This window comes from Mus pahari, chromosome 21 (genome assembly GCF_900095145.1).
Source record: "Mus pahari chromosome 21, PAHARI_EIJ_v1.1, whole genome shotgun sequence".
In the NCBI taxonomy this organism is placed as follows: Eukaryota; Metazoa; Chordata; class Mammalia; order Rodentia; family Muridae; genus Mus; species Mus pahari.
In genome coordinates, this window is record NC_034610.1 from 19,463,682 (window position 1) to 19,476,924 (window position 13,243).

The window sequence follows — 13,243 nt, forward strand, 5'->3', positions numbered from 1 at the left end:
GAGAGAGAGAGAGAGAGAGAGAGAGAGAGAGAGAGAGAGAGCGCGCACACGCATGTGCTATGCTACGGCACACACGTGGAAGTCAGAAGACATCTTGTGGGAGTGAGACCCAGGGACTGACCTCAGGTCTCAGGCCATTAGGCTTGAAGGCAAGTGCCCTTATCTGCTGAGCCGTTTCCCCAGACAAAGACTAACCATTTTTTAAAATTTATTTTTATTATTTTATATATATAAGTGTTTGAGAAGGTGCTGCACCTCTATGTAGGCGCTGGGAATTGAACCCTGGTCTTTTCCAACAAGTGCTCTTATCCACTGAGTCAACTCTCCAGCTCCCCAAGATTTATCATAAAAAGAAGGAAAACGCCTTTAATCCCAGCACTCAGGAGGCAGAGACAGGCGGATTTCTGAGTTCGAGGCCAGCCTGGTCTACAGAGTGAGTTCCAGGACAGCCAGGGCCATACAGAGAAACCCTGTCTCGAAAAACCAAAAAAAAAAAAGAAAAGAAAAAAAAGAAAAGAAAAGAAAAAAAGAAGGAAAAATGGGTCTAGAGAGATGCACTGACTGCTCTTCTGAAGGTCCCGAGTTCAAATCCCAGCAACCACATGGTGGCTCACAACCATCTGTAATGAGATCTGACACCCTTTTCTGGTGCGTCTGAAGACAGGTACAGTGTACTCATTTGTAATAATAAATAATCTTTGGGCTGGAGCAAGTGGGACCAACTGGAGCGAGTGGGGTATCTACATAAAATAAATTTTAAAAAATAAAATAAAGTCAGGTCTGGTGGTGCACACCTTTAATCCCAGCACTTGGGAGGCAGAGGAGCGAATATCTGAGTTCGATGCCAGCCTGGTCTACAGAGTGAGTTCTAGGACAGCCAGGGCTATACAGAGAAACCCTGTCTCGAAAAACCAAAATAAATAAATAAATAAATATAAAAAAAGGAAAAAAAAGTGTGTGTGTGCGTGTGTAAGTGTGCATGTGTGCTGGTACCTACAGAAACTAGAAGGAGAGCTGGATGCCCTGGAGTCAGAGTTTGAAGTGGTTGTGAGCGACCCAATGTGTACACTAGGAACTCAACTTCAGGCCATTGCTAAAGCAGGAAGTGCTCTCTTAACCAATCCCTCAAGATTCTTTTTCTTTTTAAGATTTATTTGTCTAATTTTATGTGTGTTACTGTTTTGCCTACATGTATGTATATGCACCATAAACACAGTGCTCACTCACACAGAGGCCAGAAGAGAGCACTGGACCCTGTGAACCGGAGTTATAAACAGCTGTGAGCTGCCATGTGGGGCTGAGCTCTGACCTGGGTCCTCTGCAAGAGCACGTACTCTTACTGAGCTAACTCTTCAGCCCCCAAATTTGGTCTTTTTACAGACAAAAAGTTTGAGAGCCTGAGGCAGGATTGCTCTAAGGTCAACCTGGGATACACAGTGACACTCTGTCTTGGAGAACAGACAGACAGACACACACACACACCCCACTCATAGGGGAGGGCACTACCTATCTTGGCTGTCACCATCAGACAAGCAGCTCAAGACTTTAGTCTTGCCTGAGCTGTGGGTGGTCAACAGGCTGGCCTTCAGCCAGAGCACCCTCTGCTCATATTGCCAGAGTTTGAAGCATATCTCCTGGTATGAGGAAGCCAGTGTGGGGGCCTGAAGAATGTCCAACCCCTACCTCAGCTCCCCCGGGCTCAAAACCAGATCTGGCTGCCAAATCCTATAGAAACAGACTTGGTTGCCATAACAAAGCTATGTGTACTTCCTTTGGCTGTTCCCTTGAATGTCCCCTTAAGCACATCTTTTCCACCTCAAGCAGGCAGGGTATTACAGCCAAGGTCCCCAGAGTGCCTTTGCTTACCTCAGACTTGAAGATCTCCCAGAATCTCTAAAAACCCTGGGCAGAAAGAAACCTTCGCCCCCTTCCCTCCCAACTCCCCTTAACTTGCTCCTCCCGCCCAGTGTTCTGCTTCCTTCTTACACCCCATATGCAGCCTCTGTACCTGGCCTGCCCAGGCTGAACCCCTTCCGAGTTCAGTGGACATCAATTCCCCTCTGCCAGTGGTCCTAGCCTCCCCTCACTCACATTTATTTGCCTTGTCTGTGGTACAGGAATCAAGCTTTCTTTGTTTAGAAGTGCAGAGGACTTCCCAGGGGAGCAGAGTAGCCAGATCCAACCGAGCAGACAGAAAGAACACTCTGAGATAGATGTCATCCCATCCCAGTGTCCTGCTGTCTCAAACAAATCCAACTGGTGTCAAACTTGTGGCAGCAGGTCCAGGGATCTGCTTCTCAAGTGGCTCTGACCCCCTTGTGTATGCTTCGTCCCACCCCACAGAAGCTTGGGTAAATCACCAAAGTCCCAGGCAAGCAAGATGAAGAGCAGAGACCTATCCAGCCACATCCCACATCTGCTTCTGGCACTCACAGCTAACCACTCATCTAACCTGAATTTCAAGGCCGCTTCCCCTGCAAACTCGACCCCTCTGGCATCCTCCCCTGGATCTCTTGGAACTGGACGGCTTTATTTCTTGGCTTCTATGCTTCTATGCTGTGACCTCTTCTGCTTGGGACTTTCAATAAGTATCAAGTCCTACATTACCAGCTCAGTCTTAGAACTCTGTTTTCTTGAAGTCGTATTACTCTTCCCTAGGACTGGCATTCTGGGATGCTAAGAGTCTCTGTTGAAGGATGGGGGTTTCTCATGCACAAGCCAGTCAGAGATCTGATAAACTGCTGGGTGCCCACTTGCTAGTAAGACCAGATTTATGGGAACCCTTGTCTACAATAAGATACAACCAGCTGACAGTTCTTTTTTTGTTGTTTTTTGTTTTGTTTTGTTTTTGTTTTTGTTTTTTTTTCGAGACAGGGTTTCTCTGTGTAGCCCTGGCTGTCCTGAAACTCACTTTGTAGACCAGGCTGGCCTCGAATTCAGAAATCCGCCTGCCTCTGCCTCCCGAGTGCTGGGATTAAAGGCATGCGCCGCCACGCCTGGCTTCAGCTGACAGTTCTTAAAAGCAGGCACAGGCTGGCACTTCACACATATGGCACTTATGGTAGAGTAATTATGACCATGGGCTCTAGACTCAGACAGACCTGGGTTCAAATTCTACTTTGACCATGCAAGAGAGGATAAATAACTGGGTAAATTGCTTGACCTTGAAGGAGACTGTATTTCTCACTATGAAACATTTTAATAGATCCAAGTTTAAAAGGAGCTATTAGAGATAACTAAATGCTATGGCTACAGCAATAGCAATAGCTCTGAGAGAATGGAGCGGTTGCTGAGAAAGGCCAAACGTTGGCCCACAGACAATCCAGATTGTGGGCACACAAAGGCTGACTCAAACTTTGTTCCTTCTGCTACTCCATTGCTATCCTTAAACTAAGAACCCCTCTGTACCATCATGTTAGTCTCTTCTGAGTTGAGTCAGGCAGCCCACCACAGAGACTAAGCTGCCTATACGTTCTGGCCAGATTCAAGAGAGGAATAACTGGGTAATTGCTTGACCTTGAAGGAGACTGTATTCCTCACTATGAAACATTTTAATGGATCCAAGTCTGAAAGGAGCTATTAGAGACAGCTTCAGCTGCACCTTCTTTCTGTTTCCTGCACCAGGCATTGCTTCATCCGAGCTGTATACCCTCTGGTGCTTAGAATCGGGATACCCCAAAGACTGTTTAGTCTGACCCCTGAGGAACTAGAAGCCAGCCGCAAGGGAAGGGTAGGGTACGAAGCCCCATTTGTTTCTAGTGTGTCAGCCTTAGCTCATAACTAAACACCTTGATCTTTCCTGTTCATTTCCAGAAAGACTCTGATGTACAGCTACAAGAAGTTACATCAAGGAACTTCTTGGATTTGGGCAATACTTTTAGCCACTCCTTCCTAGTCTGTGGTCACCTTAGTCAGGCTGTACACAGCCATTCTCATTTCCTGAAGAGACAGCTGCAAATAGATTTAGGACCTCGGGGTACAGGGACTTGAGTTTCTACAGAGAAACAAGAATGTATAGAGTATCTTCAGGAGTGTCTTTATGACTGAAGCAGCACCTGCCACAAAGTGCCTCAGGAAAGGGATCAGGGACATGGAGAGGCCCAAAGACGACTAAAGAACAAGGCTGCCAAGGAATGAGCCTGTGTGTGCAGGGAGAGGGGCAGGAGGGGAGATGAGACAGATATCTCCAGACCTCAGCCTCATCTGATCATGTTGGCCTGCCTCAACAGAATCTGGGCTGGGACAACTGGCCTCTAGTGAAGGTTAGAAGGCGCTGATCCAGCTTCCTCACTATCTCACTTGACTCATAAACCATTACGCATACCAGAAGGCTGTATTTCTCAGACTTTGCCTTGCTCTGCCTCTTAACCTCACCTACCACTTGTTAGTACTTGCTAGCTTGCTCCTCTGACACCCTCATTCTGCAATGTCTCAAGACTGACTGCTTCTCCATCAGGTCTTTAGCTAACTGTAGGGCTCCCTACCAAAGATTTAAGAACGCCCAACACTTTATCTGTGTTCAGTCCCCCTCCCCCCCGTAACACTCATCACAGTTCCTCATGATTTTTTAACTTTTTATTTTAACTAGAATAACAGTACTGCAGGTGAGTTGCCACAAGGAGACAGTTACCAGAGTCTTGAGACATTTTTTTGTCGTAACAAAACAGGGCTGTGGGTATTACTACCATTCAGTGAACAAACCCAGAATTGCTGCTAAACTGCGTACAATCCATAGGGCCCTAGAGGCAGAATGGTCTGTCTCAAAACCGCGTACCAGATGAGCTTATCAGTTTGGAATCCGGTTCTCCGCCGACTCTCCAGAGCCTAGGATACCGCTTGGCACACAGGCAGCGCTCAAAAAACGTAGGAGTACAGAGACAACGAAAGAGAGAATGAAGGGAAGGAGTGACAGACGGATTTACTTAGAGTCAGGAGGACTTACAGAGGCTGAGACCCCAGCTGTCTCAGTCCCGCCCCCCAGGCTAGGCCCACGACCGCTCGCGGCGCTCCCATAACCAGCCCGCGCCCCACCGCCCTCCCCGGAAGAAGGAGCCCCAGGTCCTGTGCTCCGCGCGCTCACTCACCCGCCCGCGGCTGCCTGGGAGCAGCGACTACACCCACCGGCATCATCTTGCCCCCTCTCGGCCTGCGACCGGGAAAGGTTCAGGATACGGGAGCCGGAAGTCCCGGGGCACTGTGCAGGTCGGAACTTGTAGTTCACAGACTTCAGGAACTCTGGGGGCTGCTTCACGCTTTGAGCTTCCTAAACTACGACTTCCGGCGACCTCTGCACTGAAGGATCGGATTGGTAGCTTCAGAATCACTCTATGTTGCAGTTCGGAATTTGATTGGCTAACTGGACTCGTCATTCATGGACTCAATGGCTCTACAACCGGGAGGATATTCCAGCTACTCAAGATACCGCCTCCAAAACAAAATCCACTGTACGATTGGTGGAAACTGCAGGACAGCTTGAGGAGCATATCAGCAGTGGAAGAAGGTGGGCACTTCCTCAGAGGTGGCCCAATCACATAAGGGGAAGCTCTATAAATGCTTAAGCCTCGCGAGCGGCGCTCTTTTCGGGAGTGAGCGTGCGCTAGTTTCTCTTTCGTCTAGGTTTTGTAAGGAACGGTTTGTGAGTAGTGGTCGCCGAATGGAACTCTCAGCTACAGATCTACCTTCCTCCCGAGCTGAAGAGCTTTAGTCCTAAGGGTTTAACCCTTTCCCATTTACCTTCTGACTCCAATTTTGCAGGTATGAACCGGTCGGGCCTGGCTTCCCTTTTCAGCCCCAAGCCTGTGATGAATTAATTTCTGACACCTCGTATGAAAACTGCATGTGTAGTCTGATTACATTATAAAACTGAGGTTTGGGCGCAACGTCATTAATTGGATGGGTTTTGAGTGAAAAGTTACCCAAAGTGAAGGTTTCTGTTGTTTGATTTTTTTTTCAGGGCATGTTGAGTCCGCTGCATCTAGAGCCCCAACGGGTAGGAGTGTTGGTTGGTAAGCTGGGCATCCGTGTATCTGAGTTTCTTTTTTTTTCTTTTTTTTTTTTTTTTCCGAGACAGGGTTTCTCTGTGTAGCCCTGGCTGTCCTGGAACTCACTTTGTAAACCAGGCTGGCCTCGAACTCAGAAACCCGCCTGCCTCTGCCTCCCGGGTGCTGGGATTAAAGGCGTGCACCACCACGCCCAGCTGTATCTGTGTTTCTTAGCAATAAAGTGAAATGCAATCTTACTGTCGTTTCAAACGTCGTGATTTTATGTGCTGTTAGCACAGTGCTGTAGAGGCCCTGGTTTGGCGTCACGCAGTCTGCTAAGGAGTTCGACTAAGACCTTCTGTTTGAATAATTTTAATCTAGGGTGAGTTTATAAGCCAGCACTACTTAAGGAACAGGCTGTGGGCACCCTAATCTTAACAGTTATTCCTGTGGCAATTTTGGTGAGGGTGTCTGCGGGTGTTTCCCCATGTGATTTCCGAGGCTGGGACTCCCATCAGACTTGCAGGGAGGTCCCTTTACCCCCCACTAAGCCATTTTTGCCCAAGGTGGTTTTCCATAGATGACACGAACTCTGGAAACACCTTTATTAATACGAACTTAGAGGACAGGTTTTCACTCAACATTTGTGGTTTGGTGACTTTGGTACGAGTTGGAAAGGACTGGGCCTGTCAAGTGGTGACTGGGTTCTACCTTCCTGTGCTCCCCTATATCAGCCTCCTAGTGAGTTGGGAGCAGCCCAACAAATGGACAGTGACTGGCATAGCCTTGGGTGGGGTCCTGCCTGAGCAGTGTGCTATAGCACGGCTCTTCCATAAAGAGGCGCCTGTGGTCCCCTCCTCACTTCTGGGAGTGCCCAGGAGAGGGCAGGAGTGTGCCATGGCATGGTTTGTATGCTTCAAGACAATTTCTGGTGGCCACTGGGGCACAGGGGATAAGAGCATCAGCTTCTGGTGTCTTGGAAAGAAAGACTAGGGCGGGCATCCTCTGAGGACACGTCTGTAGACTCCCAGAAAGGTGGAACTGCGCCCTCCAGCGTGGAACTGAGTTTTAGCAAGGTTCAGAATCGACAGCAGGAGACCCCTCGGCCCTCCCTCTTCACATAGTCATGCAGCCTGAAGAGGGGCTCGCTGGGAGCCTTGGCTGATCTTTGTTTCAGCTCCCTGAAGAGCAACAGGGGAGGGCACGTAGATAATATTATAGCACAAGGTAGCCTACTTATCCTAGAATGTGAGGTAGTGTTTCTATTCGTTACCAGGACTTACTTTGCTATGGCTGTAAAAGCCAAGTCCACGTTGAGGCCAGTCCTTGCGCTGGTCTCCATGAAAGGTAGCCCATACTCCTGCAAATAGTTACTGCCAGCTGGGTGCTGGGCACCTGGGGGCAGCCCAATGTCCCAATCTCAAGAACACCCTCATCACCCTCCCTGTCTTGACTCACCTTGGCTAATTTCTCCCCATCTTCCCTCTTTACCACACGGTCTTGAGTAGAGTCAACCTGGCCCAGGCACAGGGATTTCGTTAGTGCCCGTCCCTGGCGCACCCTGTGGGCCAGGCTGGAGAGGACAGGCCCAGAGTCCCACCTTGTTCCCTAGCAGCATGAGCACCACGTCCTGTTGGGCGTATTCCTGGATCTCTGTCAGCCAGGCCTGTATGGGGAAAGCTGGGGCCAGTCCCAGGGCTGGTCCTTGGTCTTTTGTGCCACACCTGATTGGCTTTGCTAGAAGCCCTTATCCAAGTAGTCCTGCTAATGGAGCCAGGTGTCACCCAGGCCCATTGAGTTAGCCAATAGCATGGCAACCATGAGCCAAGGGGTTCATGTCTATCCTTCCTGTTAAGTAGCAGGACTCTGGGGTTCTTGATGCCATTTAGACAGTCTTGGTTCATTCCCCCACAAGGCCACTGACCTGGATGTTGTCGAAAGAATCTTTGTTGGTGATGTCATAGAGCAGCAACAGTGCTGGATATGGAAAGCAATGAGGACAGCCCTGGGGCCTGGTGGCTCCTAACTACCCACACCCTCACCTGCTGTCCCATAGTGTGCTTACTCGCCTCCTGCCCCCATGCTGGTAGGTAACCCAGACTATGTGGAGGACAGCCCGACCCCATGTCTTACCGTGAGCATCTCGGTAGTAGGCATGGGTGACACTTCGGAACCGCTCCTGACCAGCTGTGTCCCAGATCTGTGGCAACAGGCACTGGTCATACTGCCCGGCCTCTCCCTGATGTCTCCAGCCCCACACTCCTGTAAACTCACCTGCAGCTTCACCTTCATGCCATCCACGTCCAGAACTTTATTCTGAAACAGAAGCAGTCAGCACCAGTGAGGATGCCTGCCATCTTCTGGTGGAAGTAGGAAAGGCAGTAATAGAAGCCATGGATGAACTTCCACTGAGTGGAAGTTGGAGGACCTCATATCCCATTCCTACAGGGCCTCCTGGGTCTCTTTCTGATCTGAGAACTTAAGGTCACATTTCTGCTTAAAATCTAGCAGACGACAGATGCCCCCTGCCAGTGCCTCCAGTGCCAACCCTGGGCCTCTATTAACACAAGCACGTACACACAGGTCATACCAGCTCCTACTTGTCAAAAATGTGGAACTGTTAGTACAGTTCCGGCATAAAGGCAGACAGTAGCTTAGGAACACCTTCAATTTGAACTACTGTGAACACTGAGGACTACACCCTGCCGAGAGAAGCTGATTTTATCCCCCCACCCTCTCAGTCACTGGGATACCCATTTCCCAGTGGATGGTCTTATGCTTGTCTGACTCTACTATGCCCACAGCGCCCAGATCTATGGTTGATGTATAGGGGATACTAGTGAATTTGCTGTCTGCAGGTTTTCCGGATCGGTCCCTTTCAAGATTAGACACAAGACTGGAGTGCCATCCGCCTGTCTTCCCTAAGAAGGGTTGACTAGAGGCTGGAGCTATGGGAGGCTAGGCCTAGCTCTCCCTTTCTCCTGTCAGAGCTTCCAGAGGGACCCAGGCTCAGCCTGGCATGGGAGCATGCTTCACCCTTCCTGCACCCTGAACAGGAATACAGACCAAGCAGCCCTACAAACCAAGAGGAGGAGGGGGGAGGCCATGACAGGCAAGAAGCCCTGTTCTCATGCTTATCTCGCTCCCTCTGGCACTTCAGCCTTTACTTCACCCTAGACTCTTAGACCCTAGAGGGTTTAAGGAGACCTACAATCCTCCAGGCCTGTACAGCATAAAGAACAGTCCCCGCTGGAGGGAGCCCCTTTCCCTGTCTCCAGAAATGGGCCTCACAACTTCCTGCTAACTGGGTCTAATTAGAGGGTGAGAAAAATGCAAATTCAGGATTTGCCAAGAACACACCAACACCTCAGCACATGAGATTCAGACTGGGCAGGGGTGCGGGTGGGGATGGGCTTTAACGCTAGCGCTCCCAACACCCTGCCTGGGATGCTAAGGAGGTCTCCATATGCAAAGGCAGGGATCTGAGTGAACAGGCTTTCTCTCGCTGTCACTCCCCTGGAGCTCAGCACAGTGCTAGCCTGGGTGTCAGGAGGCTTCCCAGGACCCTCCCAGGAAGCAGCTGGTTTGGTAGCTAAGCTCCAACCCCTGGGCCTATGGACACCTGAGGAGATGGAGAATCCGCATGCCAAGGGTAGTGGGAGGACTGTATAGGAACCATAGCACAGTTGGACCCAGTCAGAGCTTGGAACACCAGCCTCTACTCTCACCCGGAAGTCGATGCCCACGGTGGAGATGAAGGTTCCAGCCAGGAATGCCCCATCCTTGAAGCGCACCAGCAGGCAGGTCTTCCCCACGCCGGAATCCCCCACCAGCATGACCTAGAACAGGCAGGAGGGTCAGAGGATTCAGGCTTGGAGCTGAAGGCCTTGCCCACCTAGAGATGCTTCTGATCTGCCTTGAGCTGTGGGGGAGGGGCAGGAGAGGAGTATCCCAGGCCTGTAGGTTCAGCACAGCCTGGGGGACAGAGCAGCATGGACCCCAATAGCATCGATGCCCAGCGTCTTCCCCCCCCCCACCCTCCGTTAGTCTCCTGTCACATCTCCCTCCAACAATGCCGCCTCAGTCAACAGGGAGTGAGGACAGCTGTCCCCGTCCAGGATCTTACATACCCCTCCTCCATGGACACATGCTTGATCTGGGAGGGCAGCATTTGGGGCCTATAGGGAGCAGAGCCATGGGAGTGCAGCTGGAAGCTCCTAAGAGACCTGTGGGGACTCAGTACTGGGGGCCTCTTCAAATTCCAGCAAAGACACAAATCTCGGCCGCAAGGTTCAAGAGAGGTGTGACAGTCAGCTTTCGAAGTGAAGAGGGGCTAGGGATGATCTGTGGGCCTGAGGGGCCGACCAGTGAAGTCTTTCCCACCCACGTGATCCCTGAGGCCAATGTTCCAGAACCCAGTGATGGCCCTGCCTTCGGAGGTCAATTCACATAGGCTTCAATTTTGGTCTGGTCTGGATGCCCTTCTCCTATCTCCCAGAAAAAGGAGACTTAACAGCCCCTGGGGGGTGAGGAAAGGCAGCATATGGATGGGAACTGATGTGACAGGAGCACCAGTAGGAGCCATGGATTCCAGAGGGACAGTTTCAGAACTCTAATCTTTCAGGACCCCTTGCTTGGCCTTACAGTAGGGGAGTGGGAGTAGGGCCCTGCCAGCTGTTGAATACCCCAGACCCAAGTCTAATAGTTGTGTGTGTGTGTGTGTGTGTGTGAGTGTACGGGCGCGCTCGTGCATGCACGTAGGGTCGCGTGACAATATAAGGTACTGCTGTGCCAGCTGCAAGGTGCTGTGCCAATTCAGCGCCAAGGGTCTGCAAGGCCCTGCATTCTTCCCCCGCGGCAGTCTAGGATCCAACGCCACCTGCTGCATTCCCATGGCGGGGAGGTGCCTGGCTCACCTTAAAAGCAACGTCGTAGAAGTCTCCAGTGCTACCAAGTGACGGCCGGACGGACTGCGGGGGCCCATTGGGCGGTGCCTCTGGGCCAGGGCGCGCAGTCCTGGGATGTGCCAGACGTGGCCCGTTGGCGGTGGCGGCGGCGGCGGGCAGCGTAGAGGTAGCCGGCACACTTCCCCCCTTGCTCTTGGGGGTCTTCTTCCTGGACATGATTCTCAGTGTGCTCCTGCTGCTACCACGGTGTCCCGGGTTGTCCCACGCCCCGTACCCGCCAAGACCGACTCGGACCCGAACCCGTCCCACAGCGGCAGCGGCGGCGGCAGCAGCAGCAGCATCTCCAGCACTCGGTGCCTGCCCCGCCCCCGCGTCCCCACAGGCGGTGCAGCCATTCAGGCCCAGCCTCCCGCCACCGCTGCCAATGGTTGCTCTGAGGCGGAGCCATGCAAATAAGTCTGCCGCTCCAGGGGCGTGGTCAAGAGGTCCCAAGAAGGCCTTAGGTGTGCATCCCAGGAGCATGCTCCAAGTGCACTGTGCTCAAGGGCTCCAGTTGTCTAGTGAAGCACCAGGATCCTGTGTCCTCTCCCTGCCCCAGTCTTCAATGTCCCAGGTCAGTAACCTAGCTCAATAGACTGTTCCATGGACCTGGGACTACGATGTGTTCTGAGGTGAGGATGCTGGGGCAGATGGCTTGCATGAATAGGCAAGATTCAGGGCTTTTGGGTTTTTTTTCCTATCAGAGATACTCAATGCTATTCCCTCCAGGACAGGCAAATTCAAGAAGCTCCAACACTCATGCTTTACAAACAATGCCTGCTTCCCCTGAGCACTCTGGGCTCAGCTGATCAGAGGCATAATGGACACGATGATCTCCCTCACATATTTTTTTAAAAAGATTTATTTATTTATTATATGTAAGTACACTGTAGCTGTCTTCAGACACTCCAGAAGAGGGAATCAGATCTTGTTAAGGATGGTTATGAGCCACCATGTAGTTGCTGGGATTTGAACTCTGCACCTTTGGAAGAGCAGTCGGGTGCTCTTACCCGCTGAGCCATCTCACCAGCCCCCACATATTTTTTTAAAAAGATTTATTTATTATTCTATGTAAGTACACTGCAGCTGTCTTCAGACACTCCAGAAGAGGGCGTCAAATCTTGTTAGGGATGGCTGTGAGCCACCATGTGGTTGCTGGGATTTGAACTCAGGACCTTCAGAAGAGCAGTCGGTGCTGCTCTTAACCGCAGAGCCATCTCACCAGCCCCATCTTCCTCACATATTTTGCCACCTGGGTTGAAGCACGGCTATCTAAAGTGAGAAAAAAGTAGTTCTCACAGCCAGCCAGCGTCAGGCCTTCTGAGATAACCATCCCAAGGCCTCTGCCCTGTCAACCTAGAAGATTCAGGGTCCCTTCCCAGAATTGACTGGCCCATGGTCTTTCCATCCTAGGTTCTCATCCAAAAGAGGTCTGTGTTGATTTTCTAGACCTTTCAGGGCCTGGTATTCCCTTCTCCTGGTTCTCACCCCGTGTTTTTCCCACGCTGGCTTGTGATTTCTGTCCAAAGCCCCTCACCTAAGACACTCCAGTCAGGAGAAAGAAACTACAGTGGTCAGAGGTAAGGACAGTGGATGCTGGAGGGTGGTGCCATGGAGACCCACTATTTCTTGGTGTTCCTCTGGAATGGCCTCGCTGTTCTCCAAGATGTGATCACCATCACCAAAACTCTGCGTTTCTTGATGGCCTCCTAAACTTTCTCAGTTGGCAGAGAGCAGAGCATGAAGAACTCCCTGACTCTGTGACTCAAAGCCTCCTCCTATCTCTTCCAGGCCAATTTCCCAATCTGTATATGCCCTGATCCGGAATGGGGGTACTGGGTTCTCACTCTCGAATTCCCTGAGCACTTCAGTACCCCATCCTCACAAGGCCAACCTCAGTGTGATTGGCCCAGGATCTCAGCCAAGAACCTCAACAGCTTGTGCCTACCACCCTAGGAAGCAGACCACATAACCTCCTTCCAGCTGTTGCCTAGAATCTGTCCAGGACGGGGGATACACATAGAGTTCAAGTTTGGGTGTTCTGGGCAGGAGCTGCAAGGAGGGGATTCAGGTTGAGGACAGTGAAAACAGTGCCAGCATCTAGAAGGAGAGAGAGGGAACAGGCAAGCCAGAGAAGGTGGGAGGACAGCAGAGGAGGGGCGCCTCTGACAGCAAAGGAGACAGACTTGCTTTTAAAAGGAGGAACATTTACATAAAATCCAGGTCTCTGCTTTCTCCTGAGAAGCCTCAGGCCCCACACTTCTGCTCCTCTTTGATCACTGTATCTCAAGGCTCCTCTGCTCCATCCGTTTCTCA

General features: G+C 51.1%; 2 protein-coding genes and 1 non-coding gene across 11 annotated transcripts in view; 1 reads left to right on the top strand and 2 right to left on the bottom strand.

Moving 5' to 3' along the window:
- The window catches only part of Traf7 (TNF receptor associated factor 7), an 18,220-nt gene extending 12,956 nt beyond the window's left edge, over window positions 1-5,264 (bottom strand). For 4 of the 8 annotated variants that reach the window (XM_029532832.1, XM_029532835.1, XM_029532834.1 and 1 more), the window contains exon 1: window positions 4,775-4,874. The gene's annotated coding sequence lies outside the window, so the exon portion shown is untranslated. Of the gene's footprint in view, window positions 1-4,774; window positions 4,875-5,084 lie in introns of those variants that run through there. The other 4 variants (XM_029532833.1, XM_029532831.1, XM_021220905.1 and 1 more) reach the window with 3 other exon arrangements.
- A 529-nt stretch (window positions 5,265-5,793) lies between these two features.
- Window positions 5,794-5,871, top strand: LOC115062864. The gene has a single exon (XR_003842776.1). It is a non-coding gene; the product is annotated as a small nucleolar RNA SNORD60 (small nucleolar RNA).
- A 649-nt stretch (window positions 5,872-6,520) lies between these two features.
- Rab26 (RAB26, member RAS oncogene family) lies at window positions 6,521-11,403 on the bottom strand. 2 transcript variants are annotated; one of them, XM_021220908.2, is made up of 9 exons: window positions 10,898-11,403; window positions 9,710-9,820; window positions 8,256-8,297; window positions 8,115-8,181; window positions 7,906-7,958; window positions 7,582-7,647; window positions 7,440-7,496; window positions 7,265-7,341; window positions 6,521-7,162 (listed from the first exon to the last, which is right to left on the bottom strand). In XM_021220908.2, exons 1-9 carry the CDS (start codon window positions 11,102-11,104, stop codon window positions 7,060-7,062), a joined length of 783 nt encoding a protein of 260 aa, XP_021076567.1. In that variant the 5' UTR covers window positions 11,105-11,403; the 3' UTR covers window positions 6,521-7,059. The 2 variants fall into 2 exon arrangements, with proteins under 2 accessions (XP_021076567.1, XP_029388698.1); XM_029532838.1 differs by lacking the exon at window positions 7,906-7,958 and having other exon boundaries at window positions 7,582-7,661; window positions 10,898-11,230.
- Window positions 11,404-13,243: the final 1,840 nt, after the last annotated feature.